The 24,381-nt window shown below is 44.5% G+C and overlaps 1 protein-coding gene across 10 annotated transcripts; it reads left to right on the top strand.

Moving 5' to 3' along the window:
* The first annotated feature begins 151 nt into the window (after positions 1-151).
* Positions 152-18,663, top strand: LOC121590300 (neuronal acetylcholine receptor subunit alpha-7). Of its 10 annotated transcripts, XM_041909839.1 has the most exons (14): positions 154-1,254; positions 4,197-4,916; positions 5,030-5,169; positions 5,589-5,633; positions 7,580-7,624; positions 9,531-9,640; positions 9,736-9,916; positions 10,015-10,090; positions 10,165-10,359; positions 10,836-10,922; positions 15,260-15,369; positions 15,442-15,665; positions 15,757-15,927; positions 16,633-18,663. In XM_041909839.1, the coding sequence occupies exons 2-14, from the start codon at positions 4,856-4,858 to the stop codon at positions 16,715-16,717; spliced, it is 1,530 nt and encodes a 509-aa protein (XP_041765773.1). In that variant the 5' UTR covers positions 154-1,254; positions 4,197-4,855; the 3' UTR covers positions 16,718-18,663. The 10 variants fall into 10 exon arrangements, with proteins under 10 accessions (XP_041765772.1, XP_041765769.1, XP_041765773.1 ...); XM_041909835.1 differs by lacking the exon at positions 7,580-7,624 and having other exon boundaries at positions 153-1,254; positions 15,442-15,659; XM_041909834.1 differs by lacking the exon at positions 5,589-5,633 and having other exon boundaries at positions 15,442-15,659.
* Positions 18,664-24,381: the final 5,718 nt, after the last annotated feature.

The raw sequence follows: 24,381 nt of genomic DNA, 5'->3' as shown, positions 1-24,381 counted from the left end.
TCAACCGCCGGTGCCTGGTAGCAAGTGCCCCTGTTTAATCAAATTTTGAATTCGCACGTGCAAACCAAGCTAGCCGCACACGTGTGCACAGGGAAAAAGCTCGCCAACAAAAGCTCACCCTCACGACAGTTCGCCCCGAAACGACGCGAACGGTGGCGAAAAATTGTGGCGTTCGTTAAGCATGCTAACACCGAACCGAACGCGACGGCGCGGGCACGCATGAGCCGTACCGAGCACGCCTCGGAAAGCGCAAAGATTTGCCTTCAATGAACGGAAGCGCTCGGCCGACTGACAAGTGCAGAAAAGGCAGTCAAACCGTTAGGCAGTGGCACCCGCGTCGTGACGGATTGGCAGACACAAGCTACACCAGCACACAAAAAAAAAAAAAAAACACTCAGAGGCAGAAATAATGAGACTGCTGCTGGTGGTGTGTGCCCCTTGGACGCATTGAGTAGCGGCCCCATCCACCAAATACACCAGGAACCTCTAAACAGGAGCAGCAGCGGCAGCAACAACTACGAAGGATTTTTACAGTGTGTAGTGCTTTGTTCGCTTCCCTTCCCCGTTTTGGACTCCTCGACTATTGACCACGCCAGGATCAGATTGTGCCCGTTCGATTGTTCGACTGTTGGTGGCGAAAGGTGCTGGTTGCGCTTTTTTCTTCCCGACCTTCACGTCCGTGTGTGTGTGTGTGCGTGTAAGTGCGTGTGTAAGTGTGCATGGCGCACTGTACTTCACAGCAAAATTCGGTCCCATCAGGACATTGCGCGAGGACGGGTGAACTTTTTCCGCTCGTGCCGCCCCGCGTGTAAGAGGAGCTTTTGCTTTTTCGTGCTCGCGAAAGTGTTTAACCGTCGGATGCAACAAGCAAGCAGCGAAGGTGGTGGAACGCGTGCCACCCTCGGCTGGTCGGTGAAGCAATAGTGAATTCGCACTAAAGTGGGTACTTCTTGGGCCACAACCGAGCGGAGAAGCAAATCAAAAAGTGCTGTGTATGTGTGCGTGTGTGTGTGTGTGCATCATCCATCCCAACGGAAAGGAAGCAACGCGCGATACGCCGTCCCGCCCCCGCACCGACCACACGCGCAAACACACGGTGGTCTCCTGTGCCCCTCTGGCCTTCTGGGTGCTGCTACCTGTGTTTCTGCCTCCGTTTTTCTGCACAAGGACAACATCATCATCATCATCATCCATCCCGCTCCCAGCCCTTCCCAGCAACAGCCGTGAGCAACAAGGAAACGTATTTCAGCAATCGTACGTGTTCGAGCCGCCATAGCTTTTCATGAACCCGTAGCGCTGCTTTCTTTATTTTCTTTTTTTTCTGTTTTCAAGTTGAAAAGCATTCGATTTGTGTTTTGGCCCCCCTAAAAGGAGCATTGAGCATTGAGCGAGCGGCCCCCTTTTAACTATCGAAAAAGACAAAAAGCCCTGATTAGTTTAGTGAAAACCCCATTGTGATAACGATCTCTCTCCCTGTAACTGGATTTCCATTCTTCTTATCTCTTTTTTTTTTTCGTTCGCTCACTCCCATCGTCCTGTTGTTGCAAAAAGCTAGCTACACTGTTGATACACATCTAGATGTATGTCGTGTGCGCGCGCGCTGACGATGCGAACCGAAATTATGTTGGGAAAGCTTTTGGGTCGGTTGGTCGGTCGGTCGGTCGGTCGGTCGGTTCGACTGCACACAGTGAGGGAAGCATTCCCGTGCAGTGCGTGTACCAAAGCCAAAGGCAGATAGTGGCTTTAGTAGTAGTAGTGTGGCGACGGCGGGTGGTGGTAGTAGTAGCAACAGCAGCAGCAGCAGTAGTAGTAGTAGCACTGGCAGGACATGACCCTTTTTGGCAGGTGATGGATAGCCTGAATTCAATAAAATCGACCAATCGGTACGTTGCTCCCGCGTCCGAGGGTTAGTCGGACAGCCAAACCCTCCCCCCCCCCCTGCCCCCGTGGTCGACGATTTCGGTGCCGTGCGGGCGGCAGCAGTGAGCGGGTAGCACTGGACTCCAGTCTGGCTGGCACTCCAGTCGGTTGGCCACGTGCCAATGAGGCAATTGGGCGAAAGTGCAACCCACAGTCACAGCTAGACGACCAAAGTGTGTGTGTGTGTGTGTGTGTGTCTGCGAGGACAAATCGAAACTGTATGGAGGCATCGATTTCGCGTGCCGTTCAAGAAATTGTTCGCTTTCTTTTGCCCGCTTGTGGAGATTTTGACCTTTTGGATTGGTTTCAAGTTCATTGCGTTGTTGCCCTTTCTGGCTAGCCAGGCACTGGACTGCTTGACAACCCTCTGCTGGTTGACCATTTAAAGGCCTCCAACATCGCATCCTCTCACCACTGTGTTGACCACATTAAAAAAGACTAGTATGTATGTGTGCGCGTGTGTCCCATTCCAGGTTAACCCAGTTACAAAGCTCAAGGACAATGCTTCGTGCGCCAGGTGTCCACCAAACTTCGGTGGCCGTGTGCGCGTATGTGAGAGTGTGTGCGTGTGTTACTGTGCAGTTGTACCGTTGTGGGGCTGGTGAATCGCAAGGACACACGATAGATTTGGTATATGCTGTACTGCACCACATCCACCGTGTGCACCCAAGATTACAAAAAAAAAAACAGAAAGAATATATCGTGATATCCTTGTGTCGTTCGAAACAACCCATCCCCCCACCCCCACCCTCCCCCTCAACCTTCAAAACTGGAGAACGTCAAAACTCTCTTCTACCCGCGGATGGTTCGTTCTCTTCCTTGGACGGAGTTCATCTCTCAGTCAACTCTTTGTTCTCTCTCTCTCTGTCGCTCGTTCTCTCGCAGTGAAAGTCAGTGGCGTATATATCCTTTGCGCGCTTTGTACGCAAGCAAGAGAGCACACGCGGAAGCAGGCGCACGTCGGTGTGGCGAAGAGCAGGAGGAGGCACGTGCGCTGATCGAAGCAGCAGGCTGTGTTGTGTGTGGTGCCGTGGCGGTGGTGGTTCAAATAGCAACAGAGCAGTTACAAAAATCGAACCGCGAGCGACTTCTGCTCCCTTCGATAATCATTCGTTGCTGCAAAAAAAAAAAAAACGGGGACACACTTCCTCCTCTATTCCTGACTGGCAGCAGCCCCAATCCTGTAAAAGCAGACAGGCAGAAAGGCCCAGGCAGAAGACTAAGTTTTTCGGTATATTGAACATCGCCCTCAAAACGGAGCGCCATCGCCGTTCCGCATCTAGTAATATCCTGCAAATGTGTGGCTGTATGTGTGTGTGTGTGTGCATTTGTGTTGCAGAAAAATATAATATCCCATTTTCCCATCCCGCTTGGCTTGTAAATCACATGCTGCGCTCTCCGCTCTTCTCCCTGTGGGAAGGGCAGATGGACAAGGGGGTGGTGATGGAGATGGCGGTTAAGATTTGCTGGTTGGTAAGGTTAGGGGCAGCGCAGCACACAGCGCAGTGAATGAATGAATGAATGAAATTTTCAAAACTGGGACACTGGCGTGCTCGAAAAGCCGTCTCGGGCTGGGAGGAACATACTGCTGGTGCGCAAACTTCTCGGGGGGGCAGGATCGAGTGGGTCGAGTGGACAGGAGCAGTGTGTCAGGTGGAGGAATCGATGGGTTGGAGGTTGTGCCTGTAACACAGGCGTGTGTGCGCGAAAATGGAACGGTTGGTGGTGTTCAACACACAGAAAAGGGCGGCAGTGGCGACATGTGTAAGCAATACACGGCAGCAGCAGCAGCAGCATCGTTGGCCGCCCATCTTTGCCACACATCTTTTTGTTGGTGGTTGCTTCGCATAAAATATGCATACGATCTGCAACCGTAAAGAAGGACGACTCTTGGCAATTTAGTGGCCATTTTAAAATCGAAGTTTGGGCTTAGCATCTTGGCATTCATATTTCATTTCATTCTGTGGGGCGCGCAAGTTAGATTAGTGTTTCGATAATCGATTAACCCACCCTCCCCCATGCATGTGTGTGTGTGTGATAACGTCGATAACGTCAGCCTGTTGTTTGCCCACTGTACGCCAAAGATGGCCAAAGTATCTTAATTACTCGCTTGTCTTCGTTATTGTTACTGCTTATTATTTGCGAAATTTACAACCTAACAACCGAACCATTAATTTCATTTCTCTCTCTCTCTCTCTCTCTCTCTCTCTCTCCCCGCTCTCTCTCTCTCTCTCTCTCTCTCTCCACGCTCTCTCTTGTCTCTCTCCTTTTTACAGTACAAGCAATAGAACATCGCCGAAGCAGACTACTCGACGTGGCAATGGTTACCGGTCGTGATCACGTGGCGGCAGATGAAAATTAAGCTATCCAACACCTTTGCCCCATTTAGCTAATTCAATTTGCATGTGCACTTTAGCGCTGCATACCCGTTCTGTACCCGCCCAAACTGGCCCACACATTGCGCGGCACAGCCACACAGCCACAGTAGCAGTGAACGCAATACACGCAGTACGCAGTGGCACTGCCATGCACTTGCATCCCGCCGTCGTCCAGCGGATTGACATTGTTGGTTGTTGGATTTATGGTAACGCCAGTGGAATTGAAAGTAACCTCCCGCCTGCCACGCCTGGGTCACCTAGGAATTGAACGCAATCACTGTGTGAATTGAGGCTGGATGCGCACCACCGTTGCGGCGCATTGCAACGGCCACTGACCGGGCAGGACGGATTAAGCACGAAAGGATACACACGACAGGTGCGAGAAGCAGCAACGATAATATAGCTCAAAGAAGCGCAACACTCCTCCCTCCTTCGCGCTCAAGAAACCACACACCGCTGCCGCTGTTGTTCGCATTTCCGATGAAGATCATTAAAAGCGCGTGAAATGTGTAATCGCTCAGCGCGGCGAACAGTTTCGAGTGGCGTTGCGTTCAACGATGTATTTTGTTATGGATTTGTATCTCATCGTTTTGTGTCTGCTGGTCATCTACATTAAGGGTAAAGTCTACTTCATCTACCTTGCAGCGCCCCGAGATCACACTGACAATCGTTTTTCTTTTTCTTTTCTTTCGTTTGTCTGTTTTCCTCCGACGACGCAACGCCAATTGCAGACAGTTTGCAGGGACCGCACGAGAAACGACTGCTGAACAATCTACTGGCAACGTACAACACGCTCGAACGCCCGGTCGCCAACGAGTCCGATCCGCTGGAAGTGAAGTTCGGGCTGACGCTGCAGCAAATAATCGATGTTGTGAGTATTGCCCGTGCGTGCCGGTGGTGCTCCCGTTGTGACACTCACACCCCCTCCGTAGCTCTCTCCGGCTTCAAACAAACAAAAAACCACCTATTGGTTTTTTCCGTTTTGTTTTCCAATTTTTGGGTTTTGGTTTTCGGTTTTCGGTTTTCCGTTTTGTTCTGTTCCCCCACTGGACTTGGGTTTTTTGTTTTTTACATTTTTACTGTGCCCATTCGTGTCGATCCGCCCGCGCTCACGGTTCTCCGCGTACGTGCGTGCGTCCGTGCATTTTGCTTAGCACTGCAGGGCTCTTCGTACAGGGCTCTCTGTTACCTGTGTATACCATGTGTATACCTCTCTCGTGTTTATGTGTGTGTGTGTGTGCGTTGTGTGTTGCATTATAATCAAGTTACCCGTTATTGAACCTATTCTAGGACGAAAAAAATCAGATACTCACTACCAACGCTTGGTTGAATCTGGTAAGTGGCATGTACCCGGGCGCAGCGACACGCTCTTCGCAGCATATACCATAAAATATCTCCAACACCCTTGCCAGGGTTTATTGGATTAGGAAACACACTTGTTTTCGCAATTGGGATGATGAAGCCTATATTTATGAACAGTTACGCCTACTTTACCCCACGCATGGGAAGGAGGGGGGGGGATTGTGCGGGATCACGAAGGGATGACTTCTTCCATTGCCGCCTGCGGAAAGCAAACCGTGCAGAACAAACTTTTGTCAAACTTTCTCCTTGCTCTTTAAACTATTCTCCGGTTCTTTATCTGTATCAATCTTTATCGTTCGATATTAGTTACTAAATAAACACACCAACACACATACACAGCTCTCGTTGTAGGGAGCGCGGAACAACAGTTTTAGTGCCAACTTCTGAGGCACACGAGTTTGCTCCAGCTTACACTTTATGGCTTTCTACGTTTCCTTATCTATCGATGTTGTATCTTTCGTTCAATGCATGCTTCTGTTTTCTCAATCACTGAGGTACACAACAACAAAAACATAACATGTGTACTAAATGTGTACTATTTTTACAAACACACACACACATACATATACAGCGATACAAAAATCCTATACACTGTATTATAACAACGGAAGAAGTCATCCTTTCTACTCGAACGCCTCGAGAGCCCGCCTATGACATGGTGGTGTTACTAATTCTAATACGAAGCATATAAACAACCAACCGTCCCACCCCACCAGTGCATTTTGCTATAAAATATAATTGTCGTGTCTTACTGGACTTTTCACTACTCGCTGTGTGTACGTACTTGTGATTTGTGGTTTTAACTAACCGAATATAAAGCTAAACCAAGCAACATCAAACAAAAACACATGCGTAGATGCGTCTAAAATTCCTCCCCGAGGAACGGTGCGCGCGTTGTGGGTCCGCGTTAAATAGTTCGTAATCTTAAAACTGGGGAAACGTTTCCCACTAAAACAAACTCCATCATTCCTCTGCCTAATAACTTTAAACCATATGCGTAGCTAAAGCCCAGCAAAGGGTTTCACTAACTAAATAGCAAAATTAAAGCTTCCCTCATTTTAAAAAAAAAAAACAAACTACTAATTTAAACAAGTGTTAAACATCAAATAAAAACCAGATATTTAATTGAAAAAAAATGCGCCTAGGCTATTTGGCATCTCTGTTTATGTCGCTTTTAAATGGGTACATGTCATAATCATAGATTTATCGTTTGTAATATAATAAACTTTTTGTTTTGTTTTGTAATCGAGTTTCCTCACGAAGCAAAAAGAAATGCAAACCTCTCGAAGACAATGTCGATCATTTGCGTCGTTTCCTTTTTCACAAACCTTAATCAAGATCCTAATACTCATAATCTGCATGTATTTACTAAACTCGATTTTCTTCGATTGTGCGTGCGTGTGCAAGTTTTGTGAGGGCCGGTGGCCAGCGTGTTTAGCTTCACCTGGTGTGTGTTTTAGATAATACATAGCTGATATATTAGGAATAATGTTAATCTCTACGTGTCTGGAAGATTTTTTTTTTAAACCATTGATTTTGATTCTTACCTCTTACTCGCTACCTCACACCCGTGTTTTTTGCATTAGTATTATAATTATTATGATTATATTTATTCTCATTATCACGACACCAATCAGGCGCATTGCAAAGCGATCCTGCAGCGTACGATTTTGAAATACCGATCTACACGGTTTTGTTATTACCATTTTACTACTTCCTTTTCGATTCTTTTCGTCTCTTTTTTCTGTCACCTATTACCCCCTCTCGCCCTGAGAAGCTCTGTTTGATAGCACCAGCGGATTGTTTGTTTATTTTCTCCTATTGTTTGTCGTTTGTCGTTATTGGTCAGTTTTTCTTATGCAAATAGCGTTTGTTTCCTTTGATTTAATCCATTCATTTCTGCAAATTGATGATTGTAGGACGAGAAGAATCAACTTTTAATAACGAACATATGGCTGTCGTTGGTAAGTTACACGTTTTCACGGTAAAGTTTGCATGCTTTATAAACGGACAAACTATGAATAAATAACCAAAGCTCACAAAAACAAAACAAACTTACTCTAACCGCCCACCTATACCTTAGACCTTATCTTACAAAAGCTTAGGATTGTTTGGATGCATAGCGTTGCGAACGAGTTATTTCATACCGAACCTTGTTTGGCTCTCCTAAAGTATGAACTTTAAAAAACAAACAAACATACACAAACCAGCTTCCTAGGGTACTCTACGTACAGCTGCATAGTTGCTGACACCTTTCTATCTCCCTTAGAGCCTCTGTACGATTGGTTAACTACTATTTCTACTCTTCATACTATTACTATTGCTACTGTCACTGTTTCTTATTACAAAATCTTCTACTATCTAGCTATTGGTTTGAATGTAGCTGGTTGAACACATGTACATGTACAATTATTACACCTGGTTTTTGTCCTCATTACTGTTATATCGTCTAGTGCTTTAATCTGATTGGGAATGTGATGCTTCAGAACAGAAAGATTTTGTTCTGAAAAGTATCCAATACGTTTAGTGTGCTCTATTTTGTCTCATAAAATATGACGCTGTTTGAAAAAGGGAAATAATAATCTCTGTTTAGTACACTTCACACAAAAAAATATAATACGACAGAATTAATGTCCTACAGTAGCTAGAATTGTATCTAATCTAAGTTCCCCTTGCATTATAATAATAGATGATACTTGTTGTCTACAATAAGAATATTATTTTTTTTATAAAAACATCAGTCAGCAAAATAAGAAATGAGTTATTACAGTTATCGTTGGATAAGGTGGTCTTTGCAGCCATAATTTCAGCATCATAGACTAGATATTTATTCACCGTGTACGTATATGATACAATGTGTCTCGGTGGTCGAATTATAAACCGTACCAGCTCATACAAACCCGGACAAAGGAGCCTTTCCCGTTCAGACCGTGCGTCATCCTTTTAGCAAAGGGAATTACATGAAAAAATTGCTTTAATTTGGGTATCCGATGAGTGTAACCCATAAGTAGGTTGGATGTAATGCCCAAAAAAAGACGAAAAAGGTCTGTAAGAATTATTACTATTAAACACCAATGTTTTTGCATACAGATAAAGAATACTTAGAATTAACATAGTAATGTCGTTTTTTTTCAACATGAAACCATGTTAAAACCAATTTATAATAAAAAAAAACCTGTGAAATTAACCTAACTGACAATAATGCACTCGACCATATAAATATGATACACACTAAACACAATACCTATGTAATTTGATATTTAAAAAAAACTTCACCGTTGAAATGTTGCATGAGCCGTGTTGTGTTTGTAGTTGTAGTTTGCGGTTTTCAATTTCCCCAGTCTGATAGAAAAGTAGTGTAGTTTGGAATGCCATTAGCATATTGTCCCATTATGCATTTGAGTCTTGTTGCATTAGCTTTGATGGAACGCTTTGCCCTCCTCTGTCCGTTGCATCGCAACTGGTTCGTTCTGGCCAGATCCCAAAGGCCTGATTGACGTATCGATCGTCGATCGATCAGCGCTCGGTTCGGCAGTTATGGCTGCCGCCCCTTCTGCATGTGGTGCAAATGCCTGGCTAATAATACTCATAATGCTACTACTACCGCTTCTACTCGTAAATGTTCATAAATATGGTTATCGCAATGGCTTCACAATATATACTATATATGATACGTAGAATCAATAGTTGTTTTGTACACTAAACCAATCCCATCAACTGGGGAGGTGGTCTTACCTCCTGGGTCGATGGCACACGTGTGCTGCTGCCAGCGCAACACGGTGGGCACGTGCTGCATATCTGTCTGGCCTGGCCCTCGAAACCAAAATTGCTCTCCACTGATTCAATTTTCGTGGCGACGGCCCATTATAGGAATGGAACGATTACAACTTGCGCTGGAACGATTCCGAATACGGTGGTGTGAGGGATTTGAGAATTACCCCGAACAAACTTTGGAAGCCGGACGTGCTGATGTACAACAGGTAGGGGGTAGCTAAAATGAGACTGTTCTTGTCGCAACCCTTCTTATCGCCAATCGCTTTCCCCTTAACCCCTCCCACTTCTGCAAACATTCCAGTGCTGATGAAGGATTCGACGGAACATATCATACGAACATAGTTGTGAAAAACAATGGAAGCTGTTTATATGTTCCTCCCGGTATTTTTAAGAGCACGTGCAAAATCGACATCACGTGGTTCCCGTTCGACGACCAGCACTGTGAGATGAAGTTCGGCAGCTGGACGTACGATGGCAATCAGGTAGGCGAAACTGCGGGTCCTGCTAGCACCTCCTAATCGTCTCACAGTCCAAAAATGACAGGAATGACTAATTATTGACTGATGTTTTCCATTTCCAGCTGGATCTCATACTCAACTCGGACGATGGAGGTGATCTGTCGGATTTCATCACGAACGGCGAATGGTATCTCATAGGTATGTTTACCGCAGATGCTGCTGATAATCGTCACCTCGTAGTCTACATCTATGCACTCTTGTCCACTTCACAGGAATGCCCGGAAAGAAAAATACAATAACATATCAGTGTTGTCCCGAGCCGTACGTGGACATAACGTTCACGATACAGATACGGCGACGGACACTTTACTACTTCTTCAATTTGATAGTTCCATGCGTCTTAATTTCTTCGATGGCCCTGCTCGGATTCACGCTTCCACCGGACTCGGGAGAAAAGTTGACCCTTGGTAAGTGTATGGAGAGTTGGGAAGAGTGTTTGCAGCAGCCATCTGCGACTACTGCCGGGGTTCCTCGTGGTTCAGAGATCAGGAAAATACGTGGCCGGCCTGTACATCTGATCCGACGCATCAACCAAATCATCTGCTTGGCCCCTTACATTCGTAGATTCTTGAAGCCATCGATCCATTTCCCCAGTATTGTGTGTTATTGCCGAATTTTCACGACACAGGGCGCATTGTTTTGTTCGATATGAGCATTTATCGGAACACCATCTTCCATCCTTCTACCGATTTGGGGCAATATACTCAAACTCAGCGCACTGCCCCCGTCCTGTCTGCTATAAGGTCCCAGGCCACCAGTTAAAATTTCCATTCGTCTTACAAAACCATGCATATCATGACGATATCATTCGAACACGGGCGAGCGTCATAATCGGCGTGTAGTACGTGATATGTAAACTAAACCGACTTCACTTTCATTTCAGGTGTAACTATACTGCTATCACTCACTGTATTCCTTAATTTAGTTGCGGAGACGTTACCTCAAGTATCCGATGCAATTCCGTTACTAGGTTAGCCGATACTGAACTCATCCATTGCTAGGCATTTTGTGATGGTTTTTTGCCCCGTTTGTTTCTTTTTTATTGTTTGTTTCTCTCGAGCTCCTCCAACATTTTTCGATGAATGATTTTAGCTGTTGTCCCGAATAACTGTGTAATTGTCTTTGTGTGTGTGTGAATGCTTGGCTTTGTCAATTTACGTTGATTGATATTGTGGTGATTTATCTACTGTCGAATAGCTGTTTTGCCGGGACCGTTGACAGAGCGTTTCTACGGATTAGTGCAGATTTCAAATTCCAAGAGATAATAATATAAGTCTAATATATATGCGATGTGTAATCAGACAAGCGTTAAGCAACCAATGCCTAAAGAAGCAGTACATTTTGCAGACCTTCCGTTTTTGAGTGTAAACGATGGACGAAAGCTTAGCTCCAAACAATTCCTTTAATGTCATTTGAAGATTTTTCTGTTAGTTCTCTGGAGAGTATGTTCTTATTCTTTTTGATCTGTATCTCTTAAACATTCTCCCTTTAGCCTCTTTACAAAACTGTTCTAGCACTAGATTTACGTACTTTCTTTTCCTCTCTGCTACAATGCTCTATTATTACACATATTTACATCACTGCATAGTAGTGTACGCATTTCCTTTATTTTTGTCTACCAAATTCTTTATCTTAGTGTTATCATTTGCAGGCTAGTTGCAAATTACTAAATTGCATGATTTAGATGAACGGGGTGGGTTGCGATTCTATTTACTTATTCCGTTTTTCTATTCCAGTTAGCCATTCGTGGCACAATCCTTTTGTCTATGTGCATCTTGTTCTACCTCTGTCTCTCTTTCTATCACTCTATGATGTAGTGGCTTGGTTTTTCTTTTTATTTGTGTGTCGCTTTGAAGGTTTTTTTATCTTGTGTTTTTTTAGCATTCATTGTTTTATTTCGAATATTGTCCGGAAATTAACTAAACAGTAAAATGCTTACTAACACATCCGTTTCATAAACTCTTAACAAAACAATTCATGAACAAAACTTAAAACAAAACATAACAATCACTAACACTGCCAATAAAATGTTGCCTAAATAAATGTTCAACTGATGCAAGGGGAGGTTTAACTGAATGAATAATATTCACTAACTAAGGCGTAAATGAAACTAATTTAAAAATGTTTATGCATAAACCACTACCAGTAGGACCACACTTTTGCTTTCTTGCGTTTACTCTGTGTAGTGTCATCAGTGATAAATTTTGCTTCCTTGCTTTACTTTTCCAATTCAAATGACATTCTACAAAAAAAGAGGGAGCCAACTCTCCTATGTCTCTGTGTGTTTGCTGCTGCTGATGTTGCTAGGCCAAATCATATTGCGGGCAAATCTTTACGATCAGTACCCGGTTCCAAACACTGTGTGGAAGCTGTCGAACAAAATTATGGAAATATGGCGTCGTCGTTGTCGTCGTCGTGGGTTGATTTTAGTTTTTGGTCTCCCTCCTCAACACAACTGTTAAACAGTGCTTAACACACCTGTCTACCATCCCGACCCGAACAAAAGATCGTGCCACGAAACTGCTAAGGCACAATCCTGAGCACAATGAGCAAAACCTGCGGTTAGCAGTCCTATTTTAGTGTGTGGTGTGCCTGTACCGGCCTCTCAATTTGAGGTTCACTGCACAACTTGCTTTTGTTGTACACTACCGATCCAGTGAAAACAGAGAGAAAGAGAGAGAGAGAGAGAGCGCTTACAATGTTCAACGATTTAAGATGATGTTTTTCTTGTTATTTTTTACAGGACTTACTATACTGGTATCTCAAACTGTGTTTTCATTATTAGTGGGACATGTTATTACGAAAACGAGCGAAGCAGTCCCTTTGCTAGGTATAGCCTAAAGAAAGTAGTACTATACAAACCAAACCAAAAAAAAAAAACATATTTGAATACAAACAAACAAATCAAAACGTATATTAATATCTATCCACTCCTTCCACGCCCTCAAGCAAACAATCAAAACAAAAAAAGGCTCTACTAGTAGCTCTACTAAGTAAATCTGGATAATTCAATAACAATTTCCATCTTAACAGAACAGAACTAAACGAACTGGTGAATGATTCAGCATCATTCCCGCTAACCGGCAGCGCGCGTGTGCGTGTACAGGTGTAAAATGCAGCTCGACCTAAAAACTAAGCGATAAGAGTTCGTATGGTGTGCTCCCCCTACCCCTTTCCCCCTGCACAGCCATACATACCTATATCTGAATCCACACATTTTACTACAATTACTAAACGAACGTATATAACGCTAATCAGTAAACTGTAGCTTTCGAGGTACTGAACATAATTATGTACAAACAGACGCTACCCAGCCGCAACTGCCATCTCAAACCTCCGGATTTAAACAACACTCTCTTAACTGCTACCATATCATATCAACCATACACACACACACACATCCTTGCGGCCCCAGTACATTACACCATCCCGCGCACAATACCATAAATCATATATTTCTCCTTGAAACATCATGCTCACAATCATGCAGATACACATACAAGCTTGCCACCATAATTTCGGGTGGAACAAGATGTACTTATCCCGCCACATGCTCCTTCACCCCCCCCCCCCCCCCCCTTGCAATTACTCGCATGGTTTGTTTTGTTTGCTTTCTACTACTCACATCCACCACTTACCTTTCCGTTCTGTTGCAGAGTTTGCCCGTAATTTTAGTGCATTATTTCTGTTTCATTTTGAATTTGGGTTCGTTTTCTTGGGAGTATGCTAATGAAAGTTTTGCACAGTTTTCCCGTCCCTGCGCGCTCGATCCCCCCCTTTTAGAGTTCGATGATGAGGCGAGCATAAGTATAACATCTGGTCCTTCCACCGATCGATTCAAGGATTTGTCGCAGGTGTTCAAGACTTTAACCATTAACCGACAACACCACCTGTTCGGGGGCATGGTTTATGGTTTTTTTACGTGACGAAGTATCTATATGTGGGTGTGGGTGTGTGCGTGTTTGCGTTTTAGCAAACGATGATTCGATTGAATAAATCAGTGCCTATCGCATGGCATTTGGGCGTTCAGACTAGAGCTCACCGAATTCTGAGACGATCTTGGTTCAATTTTGCAATGCAGCTCCCATCTGTCTCTCTTTCTCTTTCTCTCTTGGTCTTGTGTCACTGCTCAGCTTGTTAGGGTTTGTGCATTTGTGCTTTTTGGGGATTTTTTTTAGCGGTGTTGTGTTGTGTCTCTACGATTCCAGTTTGCTTCAAACCTTCCAAATGTTCACATAACAAATTCCACTGTAATGTAAATACATATTTGTGCTACTTCTGTCTTTCTACTACTGATAATGTATAAAGATATTTTTCTTAGCTGACCAAAAGTTATGCGCTCTATTGAGTTTCTGTTTTGTGCTGTGTGCTTCACTTTATATGAGTTATTGTCATTATTATTTATCATCCGCTAGCTATTGCTTATAGAAGACTCCCCTTCTCCCCCCCCCCCACCACCGTCTCGCCCAACCAGCATCCAAAAGTGTTGATAATCTGCGTATGAATTCTCAAACCATCTGCAGCTCACAAAACGCAGCGAAATGTAGTGAATGTCCCACTAATGATGAAAACACAAAAGAGAGAGAGAGAGACAGTGGTTCAGCCAGTGTAGCAGAAGTTATTGGTCTACCTCTCCAGTTACTATAATGGAGAGTCAATATCTCGGGCACGTAGAACCGCACAGATACTTGATCGAAGCGTTCTAGGTCGATGTTTTTTTTTACATTTTGTCACCTTCCTATAGGCAAACCAACGCTTCGTTACTTTGTTCGTTACTTGAGAATAGTCCATCATGAATGTCTGATGAGGAAATCACATACGTTGCTGCTCCTCCCTTCTTAATCGTGGGTGTGTGTTTTGGTCGGAAATTAACCGCAAAAATGTTCGCTGCAGTACCAGCACCACAAAACGGAAGTTGCTGTCGGAATGTTGATTCTTGCCAATTTTTTTACAATCCATCAAGCCACTCTCATTACCGACGACTGCATGCTTCTCGGCTCAATTCTACGTAATGGCACAAGCCCTGTCCCTAGTCCTATGCTACTAGTGCTCTCTGCATGATTCCAGCATGTTTTTGTTCATTTCATTTTGGTTTTTGATTATTATCCTTTCGATGCATCATTGTTGTCGGTTGTTGGTTGTGTGACGGATTCTATCGTTCGCTTTCGATTTTTGGAATGATTGTTTAGTTTATAAAAAAAAATAGTAGTTTGCCTTTTCCATCTCAAATTCTGCCTGTCGCTCAGTGCACCGCACTTGGCTCGCTCATCCCTAATTGTCATTTTTTTGAAATGCAACACATTCCAGGAACGTACTTCAACTGCATTATGTTCATGGTCGCCTCGTCGGTCGTGCTGACGGTTGTCGTACTGAACTACCATCACCGAACCGCCGATATCCACGAGATGCCTCCCTGGGTGAGTAGTCGCACGCAATGCAGCGAGACGAAGATGCCATTTGCTCATCCTCCCTTTTGTTTTCCACCGCAGATCAAATCCGTTTTCCTCCAGTGGCTACCGTGGATACTGCGGATGGGTCGACCGGGGCGAAAGATCACGCGCAAAACCATCATCCTGAGCAATCGGATGAAGGAGCTGGAGCTGAAGGAGCGATCCTCGAAATCGCTGCTAGCGAACGTGCTGGATATCGATGACGATTTCCGCCATCCCTGTTCCGGCATTTCTGGCTCGACCACCGCAATAGGAGGGTCAGTGTAAGTAAAGCTTAGCGGCTGGATGAAACCCCTCCAATGATAGTTTCTTTTTTTACCTTCGAATACCATCCACTTCTTTTCACCGATGTAGCTTTACGCGTCTAACAACGGTCGAGGAGCAGAACGTCAGTTCCGGATGTTCGCACAAGGATTTGCACCACATACTGAAGGAATTGCAGTTCATCACGAATCGCATGAAGAAGGCGGACGAGGAACAGGAATTGATCAGTGACTGGAAGTTCGCGGCGATGGTTGTTGACAGGTAGGGGACATCGCCATTAGTGTCAGTCACGTAAACCCTTCCACGAATGATGAGTAACGAATTTGGTGATTCTTGAATGATTCTTGGAATTCACGAAACTTTTGAAATTGATGAACCACAGGTAGAAAAAAAGTTTTGTAACATGTTTCTGAGAGATTCTATTCTAGCTGTGTTTTCACAGCCCATATTCTGCTAGAATATATCTTCCAAAGATACTTTTTCACGGAGGTAGGGGAGGAAGTTTAGCAGCTTTCGGCGAATCTTTTTCGAGCAATCAAAACTATCCATCGCTGGATAGATAACACGAATCTTTGAATCTTTTTTTTTTGTTTTAACATCAGTTTTCGATTGCTAAGCCTTAAGTATTCTAGCGTTGCTGTATTATGCATTCCGAACAACTGAATCTCGTGTCGTTTGGATTAATTTGGTTAAATTGTCATATTTGTTTCCATCATACATCCGTGATATTGGAACGCAAGAAGATGGACGGTTTTTTTACACTTGTTGTTTTTCAGTTTAACATTACATTTTTTGTTGGGATAGCTTTGCGTGTGGAGCTCCGTTTAAGTTCCTTCAATTTATAACAGTACAAGAATTTTGAAGATTTGTCATTTGGCGAGGACTTCCGAAATTCACTCCAAAATTAGATTAATCTTCACCTTTTTCACTACTAACTACTAACATTTCCTGTTTGCGTGTTTGCAGATTTTGCCTTTTCGTGTTTACATTATTCACAATAATAGCGACCGTCACTGTGCTTCTATCGGCTCCTCATATAATAGTGCAATAAACACGGCTTACTACCTGCGCGAGCAACCCGCGGCAGACGGCAACCAAGGGAAGGGGGAGAGAAAACACAGTATATATACATATATACAAACACGCATAAAATATATACATATATTTTATAAATAAGTAGAGCGCGCGTCGTATGAAAATAGTTTGCAGTGATTCTAGTTAAAGCAAATGCGTATGATAGTGGGGGAGCGAGCATTTTAAAAAGCAAAAGCGATTCCAATTATCAAAGCGTTGACGCCCTCGTACTGCCGAAATTCCCCGTTTGCAGTGTAGCATGCAAACAACAAAACATCAATATAAAACACTAAGTGAAAATCGATGCCAAAGCACGCGCCAGAGGCCCGGGACTGATTTCTTTGCGCGAGAAGGCCACACCTTAGCTGGAAAGGTGTGTGTGTGTGCACGACCAATGTGAATAGAGCGCCCGGAGCACGACGCGCCGAAATTCGGATCGTCCCTTCGCCGGAGAAACGGGAGCGGCTCAGTGTGGCGTTTGCCGTCTATTTAACTGTTCACTTTTCTTTACCACGTTCTGGCACCATCCATCCCGGAGGCAGCACGACAACAGCAGCAAGAGCAAATAGACCACGAAAATAGGAAGTGAACCCGAGCAACGGCGCAATTGGTAGTTCCTTCTGCAGGACGTGCTGCTCTGGTTTCTGTGTTCCATCCTTGGTTTTATCGAATCGTTCATCATACTAACTTTCGTGTGTCTCCGTTATGCGTAAAAACGAGTGAGACAGGCACCAAGAGCTGTGTAAGATGCTGCTGCTCATGTGAGGCAATGATACAACCGATGCGCACATGTTCGTCGTATACACCCTACCATCGACTGCCAACGTCATCTGGCTAGCTGCGCCACGAAACTCTACACCATCAATCGATGCAGCAAAGTAATTTATTGCAGCAAATCTACTACATCCTGAGCAACAGGCTAGTAGTAGAATCAACAGAACAAAGGTTCCCCTTTTTTAAAGGAAACCATAAATGGGGCAAAACAAAAACAAACAAACAAAACATTTGAGGGCTAATAGTGGTCGCCGTGATGCGAACTGCAAAATAGACTGCAATCAATGCTGCGAGCGAACGTACGAACACGTTACAAGAGTAAACGAATACCACCAAAAGCAAGCACAATGCGCGTAAAGTAATGGAAACAACAGGGACAACAACATGGGTAAAGAGAGACACGGGAGCAGGACTTTTTTTATGAATTAGAACAAGGTATGAACAATGGAAATGATACAGCCAACAAACAAACAAAAACACGGCACCGATTGAAAGCGATAAAGGAAGGGACGCACGCGGGGAATAGAGAGGACGTATATTATAATCAAGCATCTTGATTTGATACGAGGACGCTGTTTGATACTGTAGTGTTGTATTTTTGGAACTAGTATACTAAGTGTACTGCAAGGGAGGAAAAAGAAGAAGAAGTAGCAGAAGCTAAATCGAACGACTTGATTAAAGTACTTTTATATTGAAGACTACTCATCTATATGTAGATGGTGTAATGGTAAATTATTTTAATTGTGTTTTAAACAAAACAAAATCAATACTTACAATGATAAGCAGGCTGAGCATGCATGGATGTGCACATAAGTTGTACGTGTACGTTTACGTGTGGAGGAAAAAGAGGGAATAAGAGAACCGGAGAGGAGGGGAAATAATGTAGAGAGAAGATTTAAGGAAGCGTTACTTTAAGTAGCAAAAGTTTAAAATCACGTATATGTTTAATATATGCGTGACAGAGGAAAAGCGAGATAGTGGGACACAGAGAGTAAAAAAAAACAACTACAGAACAAACTTGTCATAGAGTTCGAATATAAAATTATAAATTTGCTCTTTCACGGTGCAAACTGCAAGCAAAAAAAAAAACTACACGACTCTCTTACTAGAAGAAGCAAATCGAATAGGTGCAACAAATAATTATGATAACAAAGAAATACAAAACTATATAAGAAAATACAGATAGGAGATATATATATATATATATACATATATACTTAAATAAAGCGTGCGCGCGCGCACACGTTAGAATGCGCGAGCTGCACCGTTGCAATCGGGTGAAAAGATGCTGCTCTGTGCGTGTGTGTCTGCGTGCGCGGGCATTGATATAGCAAACGGAAGTGTGTGAAACACACACGCATATTTGGCAAACGCACTTTCACTTTCAGTAGAGGCAAGTTACGCGTGAACGTTATTCAAGAGTAGCCAAGTAAGATAACCGCAGCAAGTCTGTCAGAAAATCAATGCAGCTTAGTGATAGGTTTCAGCTAACACGTAACGACAATGGGTGTTGTTAGTTGTTTGGATGCAACTGGTTGCAATGCAATACGCACCCGGAAATTCCAAGAAACCCAAAGCCAAGAGATAAAGGAATGCCAAACTCACTCACTACTGGGAAACTATTTATTACCAATTGAGATTGAACAGCTCCCACACATAGAGTACGCGAAGAAATATGCACACACACAAACAAAAAAGCAAAAGCAAGCCAAAAAGGAATTCTGTTACAGTAGCGCCAGCGGGATGCGTTATAGCACGACGTTATAGCAATGTACTGCGACTGTAGGTTGACGTTTCTGGGGTGACTGTTTCCGTTCATTGTTGGACGCGGAATCGTCACGTGCAGTGTCAAAAGATTGTTAAAAGTAGGGGTAGTGGTGAGAGCTGTGCGCTTGCAAGGAGCATCTAGACTCCCGGCGATGTGTGTTAAATGATAGAGAATGTTTAGTGCATTGTCGGCCGTTTTGCAAAACGATGCTTTCGTTATTTGATGCGATGATTTATAGAACGATTTTTTTGTTTTGTTCTCCTCTTTTAGTTTTTACGCACTGTAGTGTCTACTAAGGTACTATCTGTCACTACTATTCGTCATAGTGTGTGTTTTTGTGCTGCAGTAGCTGCGGCTGCTTCTACTACTACTACTACTACTACTGCTACAACTACTACTACTAATACTATCTACTGGTGACGCTGAAACTAAAACTACAACAACTACTATTACTAGGGTACACCACACTACTTCAACTATTTACTATTTGCTACTAGTACACGATGCTATTAACATTCTTTTTCGCCGACCTGAAGTCCTGCCTTGACAATGGGGGGGGAGGGGGCAGTTTTGGATAGCGATGTGGGATAGACCGAGCCGACCGAATCGAACCATGTATACTAACGCACGCACTACTCTGCAACAATAAGTGAGCGTCTCAATCAAAACTACCGCACCACACTATTCGGTGTGCGCGAAAGGGAAGAAAATGGTGGCGTATAGCAGAGGAGGGCAGCGATGCGACACTGATGCGGGACGAATAATATCTTTACACTTAGAGCTGTCACTTACTCTGATATGTTCCTTGCAATAACAACAACAAAAAACTAAATGGTTTACACTACATATACATGCATTTCAAAATTAGTCAGTTTTTTCACTGTTTTACGTGCAGAGGTGGGGGGGACAAAACAGCACTGCACGTTTTGTCGGACATTTGCTATTCGATTTATATACTTCCACACCACCTGCACACAGAGCGCGACCAGAACCCACCAAATTGCGACGTGTGATGCGACATTGGCACGGTGTTTTGTACTTGTAGCTAAAATACGTAAATTCGGTCGAGTACACTGCAGATCCTTGCACCACTTCTGCTAGTAACGAAGACAACAGGAGAGAGCGAGAGCAAAAAAACGTCTTTTACTCGTAGGATTTTACGCTATCGCTATCACTCACAATTGACCAGGTCGGACAGGAATTCAAAATGGAACATTCATAGTTTAAACCTAATTTTAAGTTTGTTTTTGTTTGTCTTACCAAAACCATAAAAAACTGTGAGTTGCTCAACTCTACAAAGAATGCAAATCAAAATAGTAAAAAAAGAAGGTAAATAAAAAATTAGAAAAAAGGAGGGTTAAAACCGAGCAAGTACGTAGGTACAGAACACACACACACCTAGAAATAATTATATATTACTCTGGCAGCAGCATTTGTAACGTGCACAGGAAAAAAATCATGGGGTGTCTGCAGTCACACCATTCCAAAGCGAAGAGATTATAGTACAGTTCTATACTTATACATGCAGAAAAAAGCATTTATACATACATAGAGGTATATATATATATATATATGTATATAACCAAGTTACATATATATAGGTGCATATTATATTGGTATATAATGAATATTTAATTTTCGTTACTCGTGATTAGGAAATGGCGGGGAAAGAGAGCAGCAGAGATAGAGAGAAAGAGAGAGAGAGAGAGAGCGTGTGTGTAACGTGAGTTTGGTTTATGCTAAATTGGACAAATATCTTGCTATAGTTACACACGCTTCAAACGATTGCACCAGCGCAAGACGGTGAGACACTTAGTGTTTTAAAATGTGTTCATATGGTTCGCGCGCAAGACTCTCATAGCAAAAAAAAAAAACCTCACCGTACAGAAACCGCAACACACGACACACCCATACTTACTTACTTACTTATCCGGCACTACAACCGCTTTGCGGTCTTGGCCTGCCTCAGGAGTGTCCGAAACCGCTCACGGTCTCGCGCCTTCGTCTGCCAGTCCGTTATCCCGGCCTTAATGGCGGACGCCTCCACGCCATCTTGCCACCTCAATTTGGGCCTACCACGCCTCCTCTGTCCTTGTGGACGGCCTAAAAAGACTTTACGGGCTGGGTCGTCCGTTTCCATGCGTATAACATGGCCAGCCCACCGGAGCCTGGCGAGCTTTATACGCTGTACGACAGTGAGGTCGCCGTACATCTCGTATAGCTCGTCATTATAGCGGCTCCTCCATTGTCCTTCCACACATACGGGGCCAAGTATCCTTCTGAGCATCTTCCTCTCGAACGCGGCTAAGAGGGTTTCGTCAGATTTGGACAGTGTCCATGTCTCAGAGGCGTATGTGAGTACTGGTACTATATAGGTACTATATAGTCCCAGCTTCGTCCGTCGCGACAGGTTCTTTGAGGTAAACTGCTTTTTCAGGCTGTAGAATGACCGGTTGGCAGCCAGCATCCTTGCGCGCAACTCAGCTTCCATGCTGTTGTCGTTGCTGACCTTTGACCCAAGATAGGTGAATTGTGGGACGACTTCAAAAGTGCGTTCACCTATCTGTACGTCACACCTACGTAGATTCGGATTATTTATTGGTAGGTCCGCTGATGTTGCCACCATCAGTTTGGTCTTTGCCTCGTTTATCTGCAATCCGAGGCTCTCTGCCGCCTGCTCAATCCCTTGGTAGGCTTCTGCTACATAGGAGAGCCGCAGACCAATGATGTCTATATCATCAGCGTATGCCAGGATCTGGGTTGACTTATAGAAGATGGTTCCCGTAGTCTCCACCCTCGAGTCGCGGATGGCCCTCTCTAGCGCCAAGTTGAATAGGAGACAGGCAAGCCCGTCCCCCTGGCGCAGACCTTTGGTGGTAGCAAAAGGTCCTGAGAGTTTTCCATCCACCCTCACCTGGCATGTGACGTTGGTCATAGTCATTCTAACTAGCCTTATCAGTTTGGCCGGGATTCCAAATGAGCTCATAGCGTCGTACAGTTTTACCCTGGCTATGCTATCGTATGCGGCTTTGAAGTCTATGAAGAGATGGTATGTGTCGTTTTTGTATTCAGCCATCTTCTCCAAGATCTGCCGCATGGTGAAGATCTGATCAGTGGTTGATTTTCCGTTTCGGAATCCTCTTTGATAGTTTCCTACTATCTCTTCGACGTGCGGGACAAGGCGATCCTGAAGGATCAGGGAGAATATTTTATAGGCGGTATTCAACACCGTAATACCCCTGTAGTTGTTGCAGTCCAACCTGTCTCCCTTCTTGTATACGGGGTAGATGATGCCGAGATTCCAATCACAAGGCATCGATTCGCTATCCCACACCTCAGTAACAATTTGATGAATCTCGTTTTCTAGTCGTGCACCTCCATTCTTGACCTGTTCAGCTGCAATTCCGTCGGTTCCGGGTGCCTTGTTATTTTTCAGCCGACGGATAGCCTTTCGTGTTTCTTCTATGCTAGGTGGCAGTAGCATGACACTATCTGCTAGTGGCGCTTCTAGCTGTTCGTTTAACTGGTCGTTGAGTAATTCATCAAAGTACTGAGCCCACCGCGAGAGGACCTCTGGCTGGTTACTAACCAGATCTCCATCCTTGTTGCGACAGCAGGTTACCTTAGGTACCACGTTGTTTCGGTGACCTGCTATCGCTTGGTAAAACTTTCGTGTCGGTCCGTACGCCTCTCTGGTTTGCTCGAGTTCCCGCATGTTTTGCTCTTCCAAAGCATGCTTCTTAGAGCGGTGAACTCGTTTCTCTTCGCGTCTGAGCCGTGAATATTCCTCTGCGCATGCCCGCGTTCTATGCCGTTGCTGCATTGCTCGGTATGCAGTATTCTTACGTTCGGTCACTTGTCTGCATTCATCGTCGAACCAGCCAGATTTGGTGTTGCCACGACGTGGTGGGAGTATATTTCTTGCACAGTTTATTATTTTTGTTTTTAGAGCGTTCCACCTCTCGCTCGTAGTTTCATATCTGTTTTCTGGTAGTAGAGACTCGTCTAAAGCGGCTTTGAATTCCTGTTGGACAGTAATGTCCCTTAGAGAGTCCGTGTTGAGCCGAGGCTGCGTGTTTTCTCCGCCCCCATTGGTGCGGGGGCGGGCGATTCTACAACGTATCACTAAGCCAACCAAGTAGTGATCGGAATCGATATTGGCTCCTCGATAAGTTCTGACGTTTAACAGGCTCGACTGTCGTCGGCGGCTTATTAACACGTGGTCGATCTGGTTGAAGGATTCGCCATCCGGGTGCGCCCACGTCATTTTGTGAATGTCCCTCCGCGCAAATTTGGTACTTCCTACAACCAGATTGTTCGCTGCGGCGAACTGGACCAATCTACTACCATTATCGTTACTGTGCTCATGCAGACTGTGACAGCCAGTGTATTGGCGGTACATTGGCTCCCTACCGACTTTTGCGTTGAAGTCCCCCAGGATGATTTTGAGGTCATGCCTGGGGCACGCATCTATAGTTCTAGCGAGGCGGCCGTAAAAAAGGTCCTTCTCCTCTTCCTCTTTATCTTCGGTAGGGGCGTGAACGTTTATGAGGCTTATATTAAAAAATTTGCCTCGCATGCGCAGGGTGCATAGCCTATCGTTTATAGCCTTGAAATCTATGATTACGGATTTCAGCCGGGGACCTACGGCGAAACCCGTTCCGAGCACGTGGTGGCGGTCGTGGCAGCTGTAGTAAATATCGTAGCATTGCTTACCACGCCTGTTGTGCACACCGTTCCCTAGCCACCGAATCTCTTGTAGAGCTACGAGGTCCATGCTCAATGTGGCTAGGGCGTCATCAAGTTGTTTCAAGGCTCCGGCTTTGCTAAGAGTGCGTACGTTCCATGAGCCCATTTTAATCGTTGTCCGGGGGCATTGCGTTGGGTCGGTATCGTTAAGTCCGTTTCGTATCCTTCTGATGCTTTCTGTAGTCAGTTGTTCCATGGGACTGGGTGACTGGCCCTGCGCCCACGTGGCCGTTTTATTTAGCGTCGGGTTGCCCCCCCGACGTTCAGGCACCCAGTTTCCCGGGATACCCACCCCCCTCCTGGTTCACCATATGCCACCATCCGCCCAAGGGGTTGGATCTAGCCCGTGT

The sequence above is a fragment of the Anopheles merus genome, chromosome 2R (genome assembly GCF_017562075.2).
Source record: "Anopheles merus strain MAF chromosome 2R, AmerM5.1, whole genome shotgun sequence".
In the NCBI taxonomy this organism is placed as follows: domain Eukaryota; kingdom Metazoa; phylum Arthropoda; class Insecta; order Diptera; family Culicidae; genus Anopheles; species Anopheles merus.
This window is presented reverse-complemented; position numbering and strand designations above follow the sequence as displayed.